The sequence below is a fragment of the Paecilomyces variotii genome, assembly GCF_004022145.1.
Source record: "Paecilomyces variotii strain CBS 101075 chromosome Unknown C8Q69scaffold_15, whole genome shotgun sequence".
NCBI classification, from domain to species: domain Eukaryota; kingdom Fungi; phylum Ascomycota; class Eurotiomycetes; order Eurotiales; family Thermoascaceae; genus Paecilomyces; species Paecilomyces variotii.
The window spans coordinates 145,246-158,895 of NW_021167154.1; the positions used below are offsets into that span (position 1 = coordinate 145,246).

Genomic DNA, 13,650 nt, shown 5'->3' on the forward strand with positions numbered 1-13,650 from the left:
CCAGGCGCCTCATCTATGCGTGAATACTGTACAAGATAGGAATTCTGACCACCTTTATCTGTCTACCCAGCGAGTCTCTCTCTCAAATTCCTCCCTCTCACTACCGGTCAAGTTCTGAAGGCCAACCTTTCGTAACTCTGAAAAGAATGCAACAGCATCCTCATATCTTTCGTTACTTGTCCAACCATCTCTCTTCACCAGATGATCTATGTGATCAAAGAAATCTTGGACTTCGTTCCATCCCTCCGCATCCTGTAAATGGCTCTTTAAATCTTGCTCGGTGAAATGAATTGGACAGTTCTCTTTGAGTCCTAGTTCTTTCCAATATCTATGACACGTTAGCCGTTGTATCTCAACTGTCTAGAGTTCCCAGCGAAGAAATATGTACCTCTCGACATTGATGAGTGTCTCCCGAAATGACACTATATCATCGTCCCACGAATCCCCTGAGTACTCCACAGCAAGGCGTCTTGTCTTTCCATGGTCCAGAGTAAACGCCTTGGCTAGCTTTGGATTACGCTTCTCCGATTCTAATATATAAAGCTGAGACAGCGTTGACCTCGCAATTTGTGCTTTGATCTGAACTTTCCGCTCTTCATCGAGATCTTCGAAATTATCCGGTCGTTTCAACAGGACAGGACCTTGATAGTCAATTATCGGGCAAGGCCGGGCTCGAAAGAGAAGAGGACCAGCCCATACGCTCTGCCAGTCGATAACGGAAGTGATGCGATTGCCATCAACAAAAATATTTGAACCATGGAGATCATCATGCCATAATATTGATTCAATGAGTTCCCGGTCAACTTCTACAAGATATGGAGCGACTTGGAGGTACTTCTCCAGGAGCTGAATATGAGCTTCTGGGTCGTTTTGTGCTGTAGAGACGACGAGAGGGTCGCTAGGCGCTTTTGCAACTGCGTAACGCTTAATCCACGCGATTTCTCGACGTCCCACAGACATAACGTAGTCGACGGCGTTGGACCCTTAATACGTTTAGTCACTGGAATCATAAATAAAGGCGCTCTGTAACGTACAGGGACCACGATCGATATCCATCGCGGAGCGTTCTCCACGCCAGAAGCCTCTACCAACGGAGGGCCCGATAGTGAACGTCTTGGATACTTTGTCTTTCAACCCTACAGACGTATCACTGGTGATTTCTGCGGGCACTGCGCCTTTAACGGCGCTGTTCGCAAAGTATATGCTACCATAGCTAAAGGGCCTGTAAACAATCTGTTTCCAAATAAAAATAGAAACAGAAATAGAAATTATGATAATAAATGGTAACTTACTGTGAAAAAGACACGGATAACATTTTCTGCTCCAACTTCACAATTTCTCTCATGACTTCAAGCTTTGAAGGAGGTGTCAGTCCTTCCCACACGTTTTCGAGTTGCGTCCCGACAGCCTCTTCCATGATGATGTATTCTGAACCAACTGAATTATCATCCACAGCACTCCACGTGTATACTCGTGGTACTGGAATACCTAGTACTGTTCGAGCCTATCACTCCATATCAGCGTTACGCCGTTGACCTAAGCATATAGACTTTAGACTCACGAATTCCATCGTGGCCACTTCGGATGCGGTAGTATAGAATTTAGGTCCAGCATTTGGATTTGGAATGCGCGCTATAGCAACTTTTCCGTCGTCCATAATTAAACGAAAGATCTTATTGTACCCTCCTTCTGCGAGTTTGATCATGGAGACACATTTTTTTGAACCTATGCTTTTAGCTGAGATCTCTTGGAGCTTTTTAACGTTGAAGCGTTTGTATCTGTCGCGAAGCTGTCGCTCCTCATCCCAAAGCCAACGCCCACTGGTGTAGCGGAAAAAGTCTTCATATTCAGAGTGATGTATTGACGTATGCGTTTTGCGGTCACCTGTATATCGGAAGTGGTTTGGGCGACTTCTGCTACTTGAAAGTTGCCGGGATAGAACCTTTGGAAGATGGAATGGGCCGTCGACAAATGACTTGGATCTTTGCGCCGTCCATTCTGGCACAGCCGACGATAGAGGTATGCAAAAACGAGAATTCATCACCGTGGGGTCGATGGATGGTTTCGAACGAGGCTTTATCAATCCTAAGCTGAGAGCCAAAACCCAGACCGTGGACTCTGTTAGGCAGCTCCCGCCCAGCAACAAGTGACCCGCCAATTAGGGACGGGGACCCAAGGAAGCTTGGAGTATCACCATCGCCTGATGATCACTACAGCGTGTCTGTCAAATTAAGATGTTGCACAGATCATTCCTTTTGATATCCACAGGGACAGCTTTGTCTCAAAATCATGTTCCCATTTGCTACTGTATGCGCTCACATTACCTATGTAGGTATCTGCTAGAATTTCAGCTCTCATCCATCCCCTACCTGTGAACCACTGTCTGGGCAAATTGATTGGAGACAGCCACATCCGCACTGTGATCGCCCTCCGCCGCCTTAATCGTATTCCTCAACATCTTCAACGACTCGAATTGATCATTCCACGCCCTCCCCGTGAGGATCTCCTGCGCCGGAATCTTCCGCCCATAAAACCGTTCATTCTCATCTGTACGCTCAACCACAACCGTCCCATCCACCTGCACACCAGCGTAGAACCCTCTACTTTTCAAGTATGTCCATATAGGCGCCTGTCGTTTATGCACTTCTGATTCTAGGATCCCTCCCATACCCACGGGTCCCAAGGCAGCACTGACTTCTCCACCAAGAGTGCATCGGATCTTTGTAAAGGCCTGCAACGCCTCATAGGTATTAATGACCACGACACAGTCGTAAATATCAATACCAGCCAGAAACCCCAGACCAGCCGTATGAAGCAAGATCCCCGAAGGCGCACTCCACTCGCCAGTCTCTGGAATCCTAGCCACGAGCACGCCGCTGCCTCCTGCACCACTGAACCACAGACCCGTGCGCATAGTTGTGAAAATAGCAAGTCCCTTCGCCTGTCGAATCACCTCTGTCGGAATCTTCTGTAGCACTTTCTGTTTTCCGCGCGGTTCGTTGATCTGTTTCTCCGTCGCACGGGGATCGTTCGGTCTCTCTTTATCGAGATATATGCCATCTTTGCAGAAGCTGCGGAGAATACGGGCTGCCTTTTCAGCCTCTTTGTCGATGGTCATGGGCCAGAATGCTTCTGAGCCGAGCTTGTTGCTGAGTTTGTTCACGGGGGCACCAAGCTTGTCGAGAGCGTTCCATGCTTTGTCGAAGCCGCGTTTCGAGAGGCCTTTTGTTTTCGACCACGCATTTTGATCAGTCGTAGTGGATGGTTTAGGATACATGGATGGAGGTAGAATTTGGGTAATAATTATGATTAGAGCGAATTTATAAGTGCAGTGATGGGTTCATGGGATAATTGAACGCGCGAGGGGTATCTATGCCGGGTTGTCAAAGATGAGCTGGTGAATAGGATGTTAAATTGATCAAGTTCTAGACAACACTTCTAAATAAATCCAAAGCAAAACGAGATGTGAACTACCTAGGTTTCAGCTATATACCAGCCGGACAAAGGGCTGCTTATTATGAAAATGAAAATAAGGCTGCGGTGTCTTGCAGTACTGTAAGACCTAGCAAGGCTTATCATTGCTCAGCCCCGCGGGAACGTCATTGCCAGTTGCTCGTATCCGTATCACTCAGGGGTGCTTGCTGCCTTGTCTCCAAAATCCCTGTTGCCCATATGAATCGGATTAGAATGGCTGCTCGCATTTCAGCCACTGTTCTAGACTTTTGGAGCATGTCTAGCTTGCTCAATAGTACTACTAGCATCTCGATTCTCGGTTGCTGGGCCTAAATTCTCCATACAGTAACCGTGGAACCGCAGCCTAAGAATAGAATAACGCAATGAAGCTTAATTTCCCTCCCGTTTGATAAAATTACATTTTATAAATAAGACTTACGGGATAGTTTTCTGGGATAATTTCGTGCACAGTCGCCATTGTTAACAGGGAGTTTTGTGTGGATAGGCCCGAATATTATTCCCACGGGAGGTCAACCTACGGAGAGCAGTCGCTATATTTTGTAAACAAGGATCTTACGAATATTCTACTGGTAGTCCAATGAGTGATGGATTTTGGTATAGTAGAAATCGGTAGTCGCTAGCAGTGCTGAACGGCCTATGGAGCAGAGCAAACTCCCGCATGCACAGAAGGCGGGTTACTGGTAGCATCTCCCCAATTCGCACTTCCCAGAGCCTGGCCAGCTTGTGTCGAGTCGTCTGATCGAATCTGCCACAGGCATATTAGTACTTCGTTGAATGTATTCCGTGAGATATCTTCTTACGTAGTATGTCTTGTCGACATAATACCACCAGTCGTCACTACGGAAAGCGTTGTCGGTTGACTGGCTGACAGGATCATTCCAGCCGGTGTTGCGAGTATCGAAGTTCGCATGCTTCGACCAAGACACATAGACCTTTGGGTGATCATTGTTCTGAACGCCATTAGGATCCTTGGCATCGCCTTGTTGAATCTGCTGTGTTGTAAGTGTATTCTGAATATTGCCCCATGCCAAATCGTGGTAGCCACTGTGAGAAGAAAGGAGAGCACGAGATGGCGCCCACATATTGTTGCTGTTCTTAGAATGGATGATGATCACTCGTTCCCAGTCACTGTGGGAAATTTGCTGTCAGATGCAGGTACTAATAGGGAGTATTGATCCTTTTCCTTACTAGTTGTGACCCGTCGCGATAGCACCAAACTGCGCTCCATCCTTCTGGTAAAATAGGTTGTAGACAACTCGAATATCACTGTCATTACACTTTTGATACGTGTAGTAGATGGGAAAGGCTGGACCGGGATTGCCAATGCCAACCCCCGGGTTGCGGCAATAGCATCCCACATTGGGGTACTCGCACTGCGGTGCGGCGGGAGTTTGATGAGAGGAATCGTAGATATCAGATGAGTTAGGAGATCCTCCGAAAGCCCAAGTAGGATAGCATGGCGGCTGGTTCTGAGCCTGGCCAAAGAACCACAGGGGAGCGTATCGATCAGCGAGATCCACGCCGCCCGCATCGAGAAGACCATTCATATCACTATCGCTGATCTGGGTGACCGCCAGAGCCCTTACGGCCAGACCGACCACGGCGAGAGAGGTTCTGAACAGCATGATGACCTGGCTGAACTACTATAACTCAGTCTCCAGTTGTGGTCTCCAAGGATATTCTCCGCTGCACATCCAATCTTCCATCTTTGGGATTTTAATTGCTTTAAAAACATCTAGATACTGGCCGTACCTTCCTGAATGGAGAAGGGTTAAGGTGCGCAGTAGCATCGTGACATCGCGTCGGCTTATCCGGCAGTAAGATCAACCCCTTCTGGGGAAAGATGGACTTTGCTGATTCCTGGAGAGGCGTCTCTAGCGGCGATTACAACCCCGAATGTCTGTTCAATTGTAACCACGGCTGGAATATGTAACAAGCGTGATGCAGACCCCAAGAACAGTCAAATAGCGGAATTAACTAGCTGAAAGTAGTAGAGTCTCCGCCCCCAAGAGGATCTTTTAGAACGATGGGACGTTCAGTTTATGCTGTTGCCAAGGACGTGCAGAAGCCCTCTGCAAAAATGACCAAGGGTCGGACAATCAGTTTACTCCTGTTAGGTGATCGATTATCGGATACGACAGGGTACATGGCGAATCTCCCCGCCAACCGATCGTACCACGTGCAACAAAAAATGACACTTGAATTGCTCCAAGGCGAACTATTTTCATACCGAACCTACTTCATCAACTGCTCCTTCGAGTGATGGGTTCGAGTTCTGGATGATATAATAGAAGATGAAGATCTCGATCATAAAATGTCTATCTGTACATGAGCGTATATGGTACAGATGCCTTTTTTTCCCCTGCCGTGTTATCTCAGTACAAAATATTCCTAATTATACACAAAACCAATGTTAATGGAGTGCACCCGGATTGTCATCGGCGCCACAGCGTAAATAATCTCAACCAAACACATTTAATCTTCTCTTTTATAGTTTGTGGCCCGCATCGTCTAGGAGCTCACTTTCGTTATCCAACCCTGACCATTTTGGCTTCCCATCTGGGATCTCGACTATACGCTTACTGTAGAAGATGTGGCAACTGGGGACCCTGTTAGCTCTGCGAACCTGACGCATCGTAGCCGCGGACAAGCAACTACTTACTTAACCTCGAATACCTCTCTCCGTTCTCTTTGCTCCTCATCTGTGTGTCCGAAATCGATCAACTCGGGGAAAATCAAGACGACCTTGCGGCCTTCGTCCATGATTGGTGTTCGACACCAGGCGCAAGAAACCTTTGTCGGGGTCTGGTAGTCGCGGCTCTTCTCACCAGAGGCATAGAAAGATAACCCCCGGGAGCCATTCTTGAACATCATGTCCTCCTTGTGGAAAATGGCAGCCCATTGAAAGGGAGCGCCTGTGTCGACTGGTCAGTCTGCTTCACCCATCATGGCAATGCTTGAATGAGTAAAACGAACCATGCATAACCTGGCATCCTCTGCAATGACAGAACTTCGCCGCGAGTGGCTTATCCCTGTTCAGCATATAGGTGACTTGTCCGCACTGGCAGCTACCTCGCCATTTCACCTCGCCAAATTCCTTCATCGACCGGAGCGCATAAGGTGGACGGTGTTTCCATTCTTCCTTGCCATCAAACGGCTCTTCTGAGACTGTGTTTGTGACTGCAGGCTTTGGGAGCACGCCCGGGTCCATGGATGTAGGAGCGTCCTCGGCCATCCTCGCCAAAGTCGTGTGAAGCTGCTGAACGCGCGGAAGGACAAAAGAGTCGCGGACCGTTTGATCGACAGGTTTACTATCAGCGGAGTATAGAAGCGGTCGTGTGAAAGAGGCTGTAGGTATCGTGGTTCTCAGACAATCTGTAGCGCGACACGATACGGTCAGGCGGCGGGCTACAGGAATGAACCGAAAAGACATCAAGAAAGCGAGTAAGATAACCCGACCACATCTCGCATATAAGGGGACAGTGGTTACTTATTTGAAATCGAACCGTGGTCTGTACTCCCGACCTGATGCAATGTGACCGATCTTGGAATTGGCTTTGGCAGTTCGTAACTTTGATAAATGATGTCATAGCGATGTATACGGTGGAGTGAGCGAGACAAGAATACGAAGAGAACTGCCACGGCTCATCCTGCAAAAACAGGAACACAACACGTGGGACTCATGCCTTCATGGTCAAATTAAAAGTTGAGAGGCTCAATTGAGGTGGACAAGATGCGGCCATAGCCATGGCCCTCGGTTACAGCCGCAAAGGGGAGTGAACCCCATTCTGGTGGAGTACAATGATGAAAAGCAGGCAGATGCAAAAATGCACTTGGGGTCGATCACGTCTAGATCTTCTCGCAGAGGATGACGGTAAGATCGATGATGCTCAGGTCAATGCGTTGGATGACTTGCTGATAGTAGGAACACATATAGGAGAATCAAAAGACTTGGTGGAGAAAATCCAGTCCAGGTAGATTCATCGTATGAAAACATGAGAGTCGTTAAGGACCAGGCTTCCTATCTACAAAGCCACTTTTGTTAACCAACTCCCAAGTTCCATCGCAAGTCGCTCAGGCTGGTCAAACATAATCAGATGCCCCGCCTCTTCTACCAAAATAACCTCCCTTGCACCGATTAACTTGCCAAGTTTCACTGCATAATCGGATGGAATCCATCTGTCTTCCTTTCCCCAAATGACCTTGACTGGAATAGCCTTGCCAACCTCTGCATATCGGCCTTCGACATCCTCTGCGTACCGCTGGTCAGCTTGTAATAGCTGTCGGATAAATGCCTCTTGACCCTGACTTCCCCCCGCAGTCCACGGTTCCAGGAGCCTATCTATCATATTCCCTGGAAGAGGCTTGAATGACGCATCTTTTATATATCCGAGAACGATGCCTTGAAAGATGGTGTCCGGAATCGAACTGAAGACGGACTTATTCTCAGCAACTAGCCGGAAAAATGGACATCCAAATGGACCAACAGCGACGACATCGATAAGACAGAGGCTTGCATATTGACAACCATAAAGGATGTTCGCACGAAGCGTCATGAGACCGGCATTGTCATGAGCGATGATGTGAGGAACGTGGTCTGGTTTGAAATTCCATGACCTGTATAGAGCGGCGAACGCCTCCGCCTGACCAGTAAGAGATCCATCAAGGTCAGTCTCGGTATCTGTGGGAGCCAGGCGCTTACGGTCTGGCGATAGACCGAACCCGGGCCTGTCGAAGAGATAGACCTTGTAGTGTAAGGAAAGCGCCTTCGCATAAGCCTCCCAGACTATAGAGGACCAAGGTGTTCCATGGACAAAAACCACTGGTGGTCCGCTATCAGGGCCTAGAGATGTCCAGCTGATAGAGTATTCGTAGGCATCACTTCTGTGAGTGAAGTGTTCAGTCAAAGGGATCGGCTCAGGCGTCATCGTTTGATGTATGGAGTTCTGCGGTCGCAAATCGTCTTCTTTCTTTTTTATTGCGAAATACCCCTATACGGCTCCCTTCAAATCACTTATAATTTGCTGGGTATGAAGAATATAACTTCATGGAGCCTAGGCGAACCTCTTAAGAAACCTAAGACGGCGTCTGGGGGTTTTGCGAAGAATACGGTAATATTACTAGTTAGTACATATCTCTCATCTCTTCCTATCAAGTCACTTTAATGAGTAAGTAAGAAGGCGGCTCTCACACTTTGACTCGTTGATGCGCAATTTAGCGGCGTCGAACCCTCTTTATAGGCCACGTAAACCCTTTTTCAAGGGTGACTGAAATACATCTTTACAAATCAATGGGTTAATAAGCCACCTAGTTAACTAGTTAGTTAGTTAGTTATCTCAAGGCGCTGAAAAATCAAAATCTCCGTGACATTAGTTAGGTACTGCAGTCCTATTCAAAAGAGGCATGTTGATCTCCTTGGCTTGAAATTCAAGCTGGACTACGTGTTTCAGGATCAACGCATTAGCAGCCGATGCCAACTGATTATTCTATTATGAGCCTAACTGGCAACACGTTCATGCAGGCGCTTAGTCCTGCTGGGAGTTCAGGTAAAAGCCAACGGCGTTGTGCTAAATAACGCGGGGCGACGAAGCTGAAACCGCAAGTACGAGACTTTGAGGTCCTGCCTGTGACTCAACTAGTATATTTTTAGCGGACTACAAGCTTCCCGAGTCCGTTACAATATTTTTCAATTGCACTCATTTATTTCTCGTTGCCGTCTTGCTACTTAACCGCTGGGGCCTATTGTTCACCACGTGATAGTTTCAAATACTCCTCACGACTGGCCAGCAGTTGCAGTGTCGAAGCGCCGAAGCATCGGAGGAGGGAGAAGGAGGCCCACGGAGCTGTCCAATGACTGGAACTGTCTTCAGGTATAAAAACAGGTTAATATGCCTTCCTATATCTCAGGCACAATCATGCCAACTCGACAAACTCTTTAGCGCTGCCTTCCCGTCGGTTGTCCCTTTCCGTGATGCTAGCCCCTCAAATACTTGTCCCTGGGTTATCAGGTTCCCACTGATTCAGACATGTTCTTTGCAAGAATATCACCGTCCCAAGTCCCCTATCTTGGACAGCGGATTTCGCAACGATACCTGATGTCCCCCACGTCGCAGTTCAGCAAGGAGCCTCTCACCCTGGGCACGATGCTGAGGAGTGACTCCGGGCGGACCTATAAGATTGAAGAAGTCCTTGCTGACCGGAGAAAGCCACTGCTATGTGTATACCGTGCCAGGTGCATTAATCTTGAGATGATATGATTTTCTTGCTAACTGCGGACAGCGCCGACGGGAAGGATTACATTGCGAAGAACATGATCCAAGGCGAGTTCGAGTACCAACTGAACTTGCAGAGATCGCTGTCTACTTGCCCAAACGTGCGAGGAGTGATCGATACCGTCCAAGAGCACGAGGTTTTTATCTACCCCTTCTTGTCTGGAAACTTGCTACGTTTGAGCCAGAAAAACTTATCCGAAGAGACAAGAAGGCACGTTCTCCGAAGTGCTTTACGTGGCCTTGCCGATATGCATGATAGGGATGTCCTGCATAATGGGAAGTCTGGTGTTCCAGATGATTGCCCTTATCATAGTACTAACTGTTAATAGACATCAAGCCCGACAATATCCTTGTAGATTATGAGGAAAGTGCTGAAGGTGGAGTAATCATCAAAGATGTGCAAATCTCAGATCTCGAGGATACCGTCATCGTACCACCAGGGAAGTGGCTGAGAGGTCCACTTTGTGGCAATGCGATATGGAGGAGCGCTGAGAGTTGGTGCCGATCTCGCCAAAATCAGGCCTCAGATGTGTTTTCTTTTGGGATTGTGGTATGACTGCCCTTAATATCACTTTGCTGTTCTAGACTGCTAATGCTCTCTTTGAGATGATATATGTGATGCTCAATGAAATGGTCTTCCGCGTTAGTGACGACCAGCTGAAATCGGCGGACTCGTGGCGCTATATACTCCGTCGACATATATCTTACTTCGCAGATGAAGACGGCTTGAATGGGTTCCTCGAACATATAGGAGAAGAAAACCCCTTCTACAAGCGCTTAATAGACCTCGCCGATAGCTTTGGTCCAGGGAATCCCAGGCAGCCTTTTCAGCGTTGGGGCTATGTAGAACCAGAGCTGAGGGACCTGGTGGGCAAGATGACAAATCTAGACCCAACAAAGAGGATAAATGCGAGAGAAGCACTTCAGCACCGGTGGTTCAGACAAACTACCTACCTAGGGTAGGTAGTTAATAATCAGAGTCTAAAGATTTTAAGGAAGATACGAGGAATGAAAGGAAAGAGCGCCCGATCCGTTCGGAGTACTAGATGAATATTGCGAAATTGTATAGAAACAGGCATGGTGTACAGTAGGAGATCTGACAATTCGTATTAATAGATATAATCATAAAAGCCTCGACAGTAAAGATGGGGATATACTTAGAGATGAAACGTAAATGGATAGAAAAAGGTCTCTACAGGCGTGAGTACTACGGAAAAGGGACAGTAATTACTGGCGATAGCATTAGTAAAACACAAGCTTAGTAAATTTTTTTTTTTTTTTTAGATATATCGGTTCTAAACACCTAGAGATCAGGATGTAGGTAGCAGTAAAGCCAGGGAAGAGACAAGAGTAAGGGCTGAGCCGCAGAAGACGATTTTATTCGTACTAAGTATCCGCGAGATAGAGAGAGAGTCCCTGCCTGACTGAAGGAAGGTTAGCCCTATTATTAAATACATAGGCAATACTCTAGATAAGTGTTGGAGCAGCTACTTGAGTATTGAAGATATCCGCCTGCCCCAGCAAACTGCGTGAGCGATGGGAGCCTACACACAATTGGACCCAGAATGTGATCTCCATCTCCACATCGGCAGCGAAACGAACGCCACCAAGGGGTGAAACATCCTAACAGCAAGCAGATGGCAAACATGCTTCTTGGCGGATCAGATCGCCAGTGATAGATTCGCTCCTACTTACGCGCCGCCAAGTCTGACCGCGAGGAAAAGCAATCGGGGCTCAAATGCCGTTTGACAAGCGAGGCGCCCTCTGAAAGATCCTGTGCTCTCCCAGGGGTATCTGAGAGCACGATAAATATAGCTAGCAATCAAAACGAGATGCGCTGACGCCGTATCTTCATTTGCCGGCCCCAGCAGGAAACAGTCTTGGATAGGGAGTGATCTGTGACTTGGGGCGGTAGGTATGGTCGCGACCTCTCCGCATCACGGCGGCAGTGAAATACCAGCATCAGCTCCAACTGTCAATCCAAGCTCTTCTATGCATTCCCGCTCAGACTGCGGTAGAGCATATTGAGCGCTCTCGTTTTCACTATGAAGTTCCTCAAGCATATTCGCTCGCGGTCGAAGAATCTGAACGGTGCGGGGAAGGATTCTAAAGATGCGCGACACAGTCCGAAAGCGAGTCACTCTGCTCCACGTTACGGTAATGACTTCACGAAACGTCTTCCACGCGAGGTACTCACTCAGATCTTCGCGGAGGTTTGTCCGCATTCCCTGGATGACTCCTACAGTTCCTCTGAGGAGTCGATGACGGAGGATGGCTGTATGCTCTGCGATATGCGCGATCTGGCGAATTGTGCACTGGCCTGTAAGCGATGGCTATCCTGCGCACAACCATTGCTGTATGTATCCAGCAGAATATCCGTCTATTATCTATCTCAGACTAATAGACCCTTCTTTCAGGTACCAACACGTCCGCATCGATCCCGTCCACTACTGCGAGCTGGAGGTGGAGCTGGCCGCGAAGCGAAAACGACGCTCGTGGTTTGATCGCAACGGAGAGGCCATTGACGCCCCAAAAGTCAGATTGGCGCTCTTCATGAGGACAGTTAGAGAAAACCAGGAATTGGCAAACATGGTTCTATCGCTAAGAACCCCATACATGACCAGGGAGGCCAGCAAGGCGGAGCTCGCGCGAACCGTATCAGTGCTCCCTAATCTCCGTTACGTAGATCTTCCGGCTGGGTTATACAGCGATGAAATATCATCACAGACATTGAAGCAGGAGCTCATGGCTCGGTGTATTGATATCCGAAGGATGAGATATGCACACGGGTCGGAAGGCAGTTTCTCACGCATCCCAGGCTCGCGGCTTTGGATGAGTCTTGAAGTCCTCGAATTGTCCAGGCTGCAGGTCGAGCCCAGCACCCTGCGCTGGGTACTCAATTCCTTTCCCATGCTCCGAGATTTGAAGATAGAAGACTTTCACTGGCTGGACGACACCATTTTTGCTTCTGCGCCTTCCGTGCCATTATTTCCGCCGGTCCAACGACTGACTCTTGAGCACATCCCCAATGTCACGGCAAGCGGGTTTGCCACTTATCTCTCGATGCCCCAGAATCGCGAGGCTCTAACGCATCTCACGGTGTCTAGCACTGGCATACTTCCCCAGTCCTTGCATGTCATCCTTTCCGCAGCACCCTACCTCCGGACGCTCTCCATCATCCAGGAAATGTCACGTCCTTTTCCAATGGAAGATATACCGCCTCTTTCGTCAAAGTCTTTACGTCTGCTGCACTATGAGGTCACATATGCAGGCTGTGTATCAGGCCATTCTTCGACTGCTACCTCCTACTACACATATCTGATATCTTCTCTGATGTCGAGCTCTCTCCCTGCTCTCAGAGACCTATATGTCCGAGATGCAGATTTTCCTGACACGCTGCTGTTATCTCCTCCCCCGCGGCTCCTTGGCGGTGGAGAGAATGGCCCTCAAATGTTCAGCATGGGTCTGAACCAGCCGCTCAACATCTACAGCAAAGGCATGGATGAACTCGAATGGAACTTCACTCCCTACGAACCTCCTTCCACACGTGGGAGACGCGATAGCACTACTCGACCGGTGAGCTTCCATGGAGCCCAACTGAGCCCCTCCTGGGGTGGTCAGGCGCGGAGAAGCGTCCTTGTCGGAAACGGCTTCGGCGGATATCTAGCTGTTCCTGTTGATGATGGACGGCCCAAGAGCAGCGGCGGGTTAAAAAATGAGAAGCAAGATCTGTGGCGGTGAAAGAACTACATACTCTGACACAGCAGCTCAGCCACTGGTTTCTGCTAGCCTTACCTGGGTCCATCGCCGAGATGAGAAATAGGTAGGATGAGACATATGGTTTATGAATGTAATGAAGCAGTTATACCCATACCTTTTTTTTTCGGGCAATATTGAGTTGAGC

General features: G+C 48.3%; 7 protein-coding genes across 7 annotated transcripts; 2 read left to right on the forward strand and 5 right to left on the reverse strand.

Moving 5' to 3' along the window:
* Positions 1-54: 54 nt before the first annotated feature.
* On the reverse strand, positions 55-2,041 carry C8Q69DRAFT_408537 (kinase-like domain-containing protein; the record flags this gene model as incomplete). Its single annotated transcript, XM_028628198.1, has 5 exons — positions 55-328; positions 389-983; positions 1,035-1,213; positions 1,293-1,504; positions 1,562-2,041. The coding sequence occupies 5 exons, from the start codon at positions 2,039-2,041 to the stop codon at positions 55-57; spliced, it is 1,740 nt and encodes a 579-aa protein (XP_028481558.1).
* A 237-nt stretch (positions 2,042-2,278) lies between these two features.
* Positions 2,279-3,561, reverse strand: C8Q69DRAFT_480602 (hypothetical protein). The gene has a single exon (XM_028631537.1). It carries the CDS (start codon positions 3,275-3,277, stop codon positions 2,366-2,368), a length of 912 nt encoding a protein of 303 aa, XP_028481559.1. The 5' UTR covers positions 3,278-3,561; the 3' UTR covers positions 2,279-2,365.
* Positions 3,562-3,855: 294 nt separating this feature from the next.
* Positions 3,856-5,215, reverse strand: C8Q69DRAFT_480604 (hypothetical protein). The gene is made up of 3 exons (XM_028631538.1): positions 4,663-5,215; positions 4,275-4,602; positions 3,856-4,219 (listed from the first exon to the last, which is right to left on the reverse strand). Exons 1-3 carry the CDS (start codon positions 5,097-5,099, stop codon positions 4,109-4,111), a joined length of 876 nt encoding a protein of 291 aa, XP_028481560.1. The 5' UTR covers positions 5,100-5,215; the 3' UTR covers positions 3,856-4,108.
* Positions 5,216-5,962: 747 nt separating this feature from the next.
* Positions 5,963-6,709, reverse strand: C8Q69DRAFT_510437 (Mss4-like protein; the record flags this gene model as incomplete). The annotated part of the gene is made up of 3 exons (XM_028633190.1): positions 5,963-6,074; positions 6,137-6,389; positions 6,451-6,709. The coding sequence occupies 3 exons, from the start codon at positions 6,707-6,709 to the stop codon at positions 5,963-5,965; spliced, it is 624 nt and encodes a 207-aa protein (XP_028481561.1).
* Positions 6,710-7,499: 790 nt separating this feature from the next.
* C8Q69DRAFT_510438 (alpha/beta hydrolase) lies at positions 7,500-8,402 on the reverse strand (the record flags this gene model as incomplete). The annotated part of the gene is made up of 1 exon (XM_028633191.1): positions 7,500-8,402. One exon carries the CDS (start codon positions 8,400-8,402, stop codon positions 7,500-7,502), a length of 903 nt encoding a protein of 300 aa, XP_028481562.1.
* Positions 8,403-9,500: 1,098 nt separating this feature from the next.
* On the forward strand, positions 9,501-10,709 carry C8Q69DRAFT_448000 (kinase-like domain-containing protein; the record flags this gene model as incomplete). The annotated part of the gene is made up of 4 exons (XM_028629258.1): positions 9,501-9,706; positions 9,754-10,058; positions 10,103-10,296; positions 10,332-10,709. The coding sequence occupies 4 exons, from the start codon at positions 9,501-9,503 to the stop codon at positions 10,707-10,709; spliced, it is 1,083 nt and encodes a 360-aa protein (XP_028481563.1).
* An 884-nt stretch (positions 10,710-11,593) lies between these two features.
* Positions 11,594-13,501, forward strand: C8Q69DRAFT_110808 (hypothetical protein). Its single transcript, XM_028625115.1, has 2 exons — positions 11,594-12,102; positions 12,164-13,501. The coding sequence occupies exons 1-2, from the start codon at positions 11,792-11,794 to the stop codon at positions 13,485-13,487; spliced, it is 1,635 nt and encodes a 544-aa protein (XP_028481564.1). The 5' UTR covers positions 11,594-11,791; the 3' UTR covers positions 13,488-13,501.
* Positions 13,502-13,650: the final 149 nt, after the last annotated feature.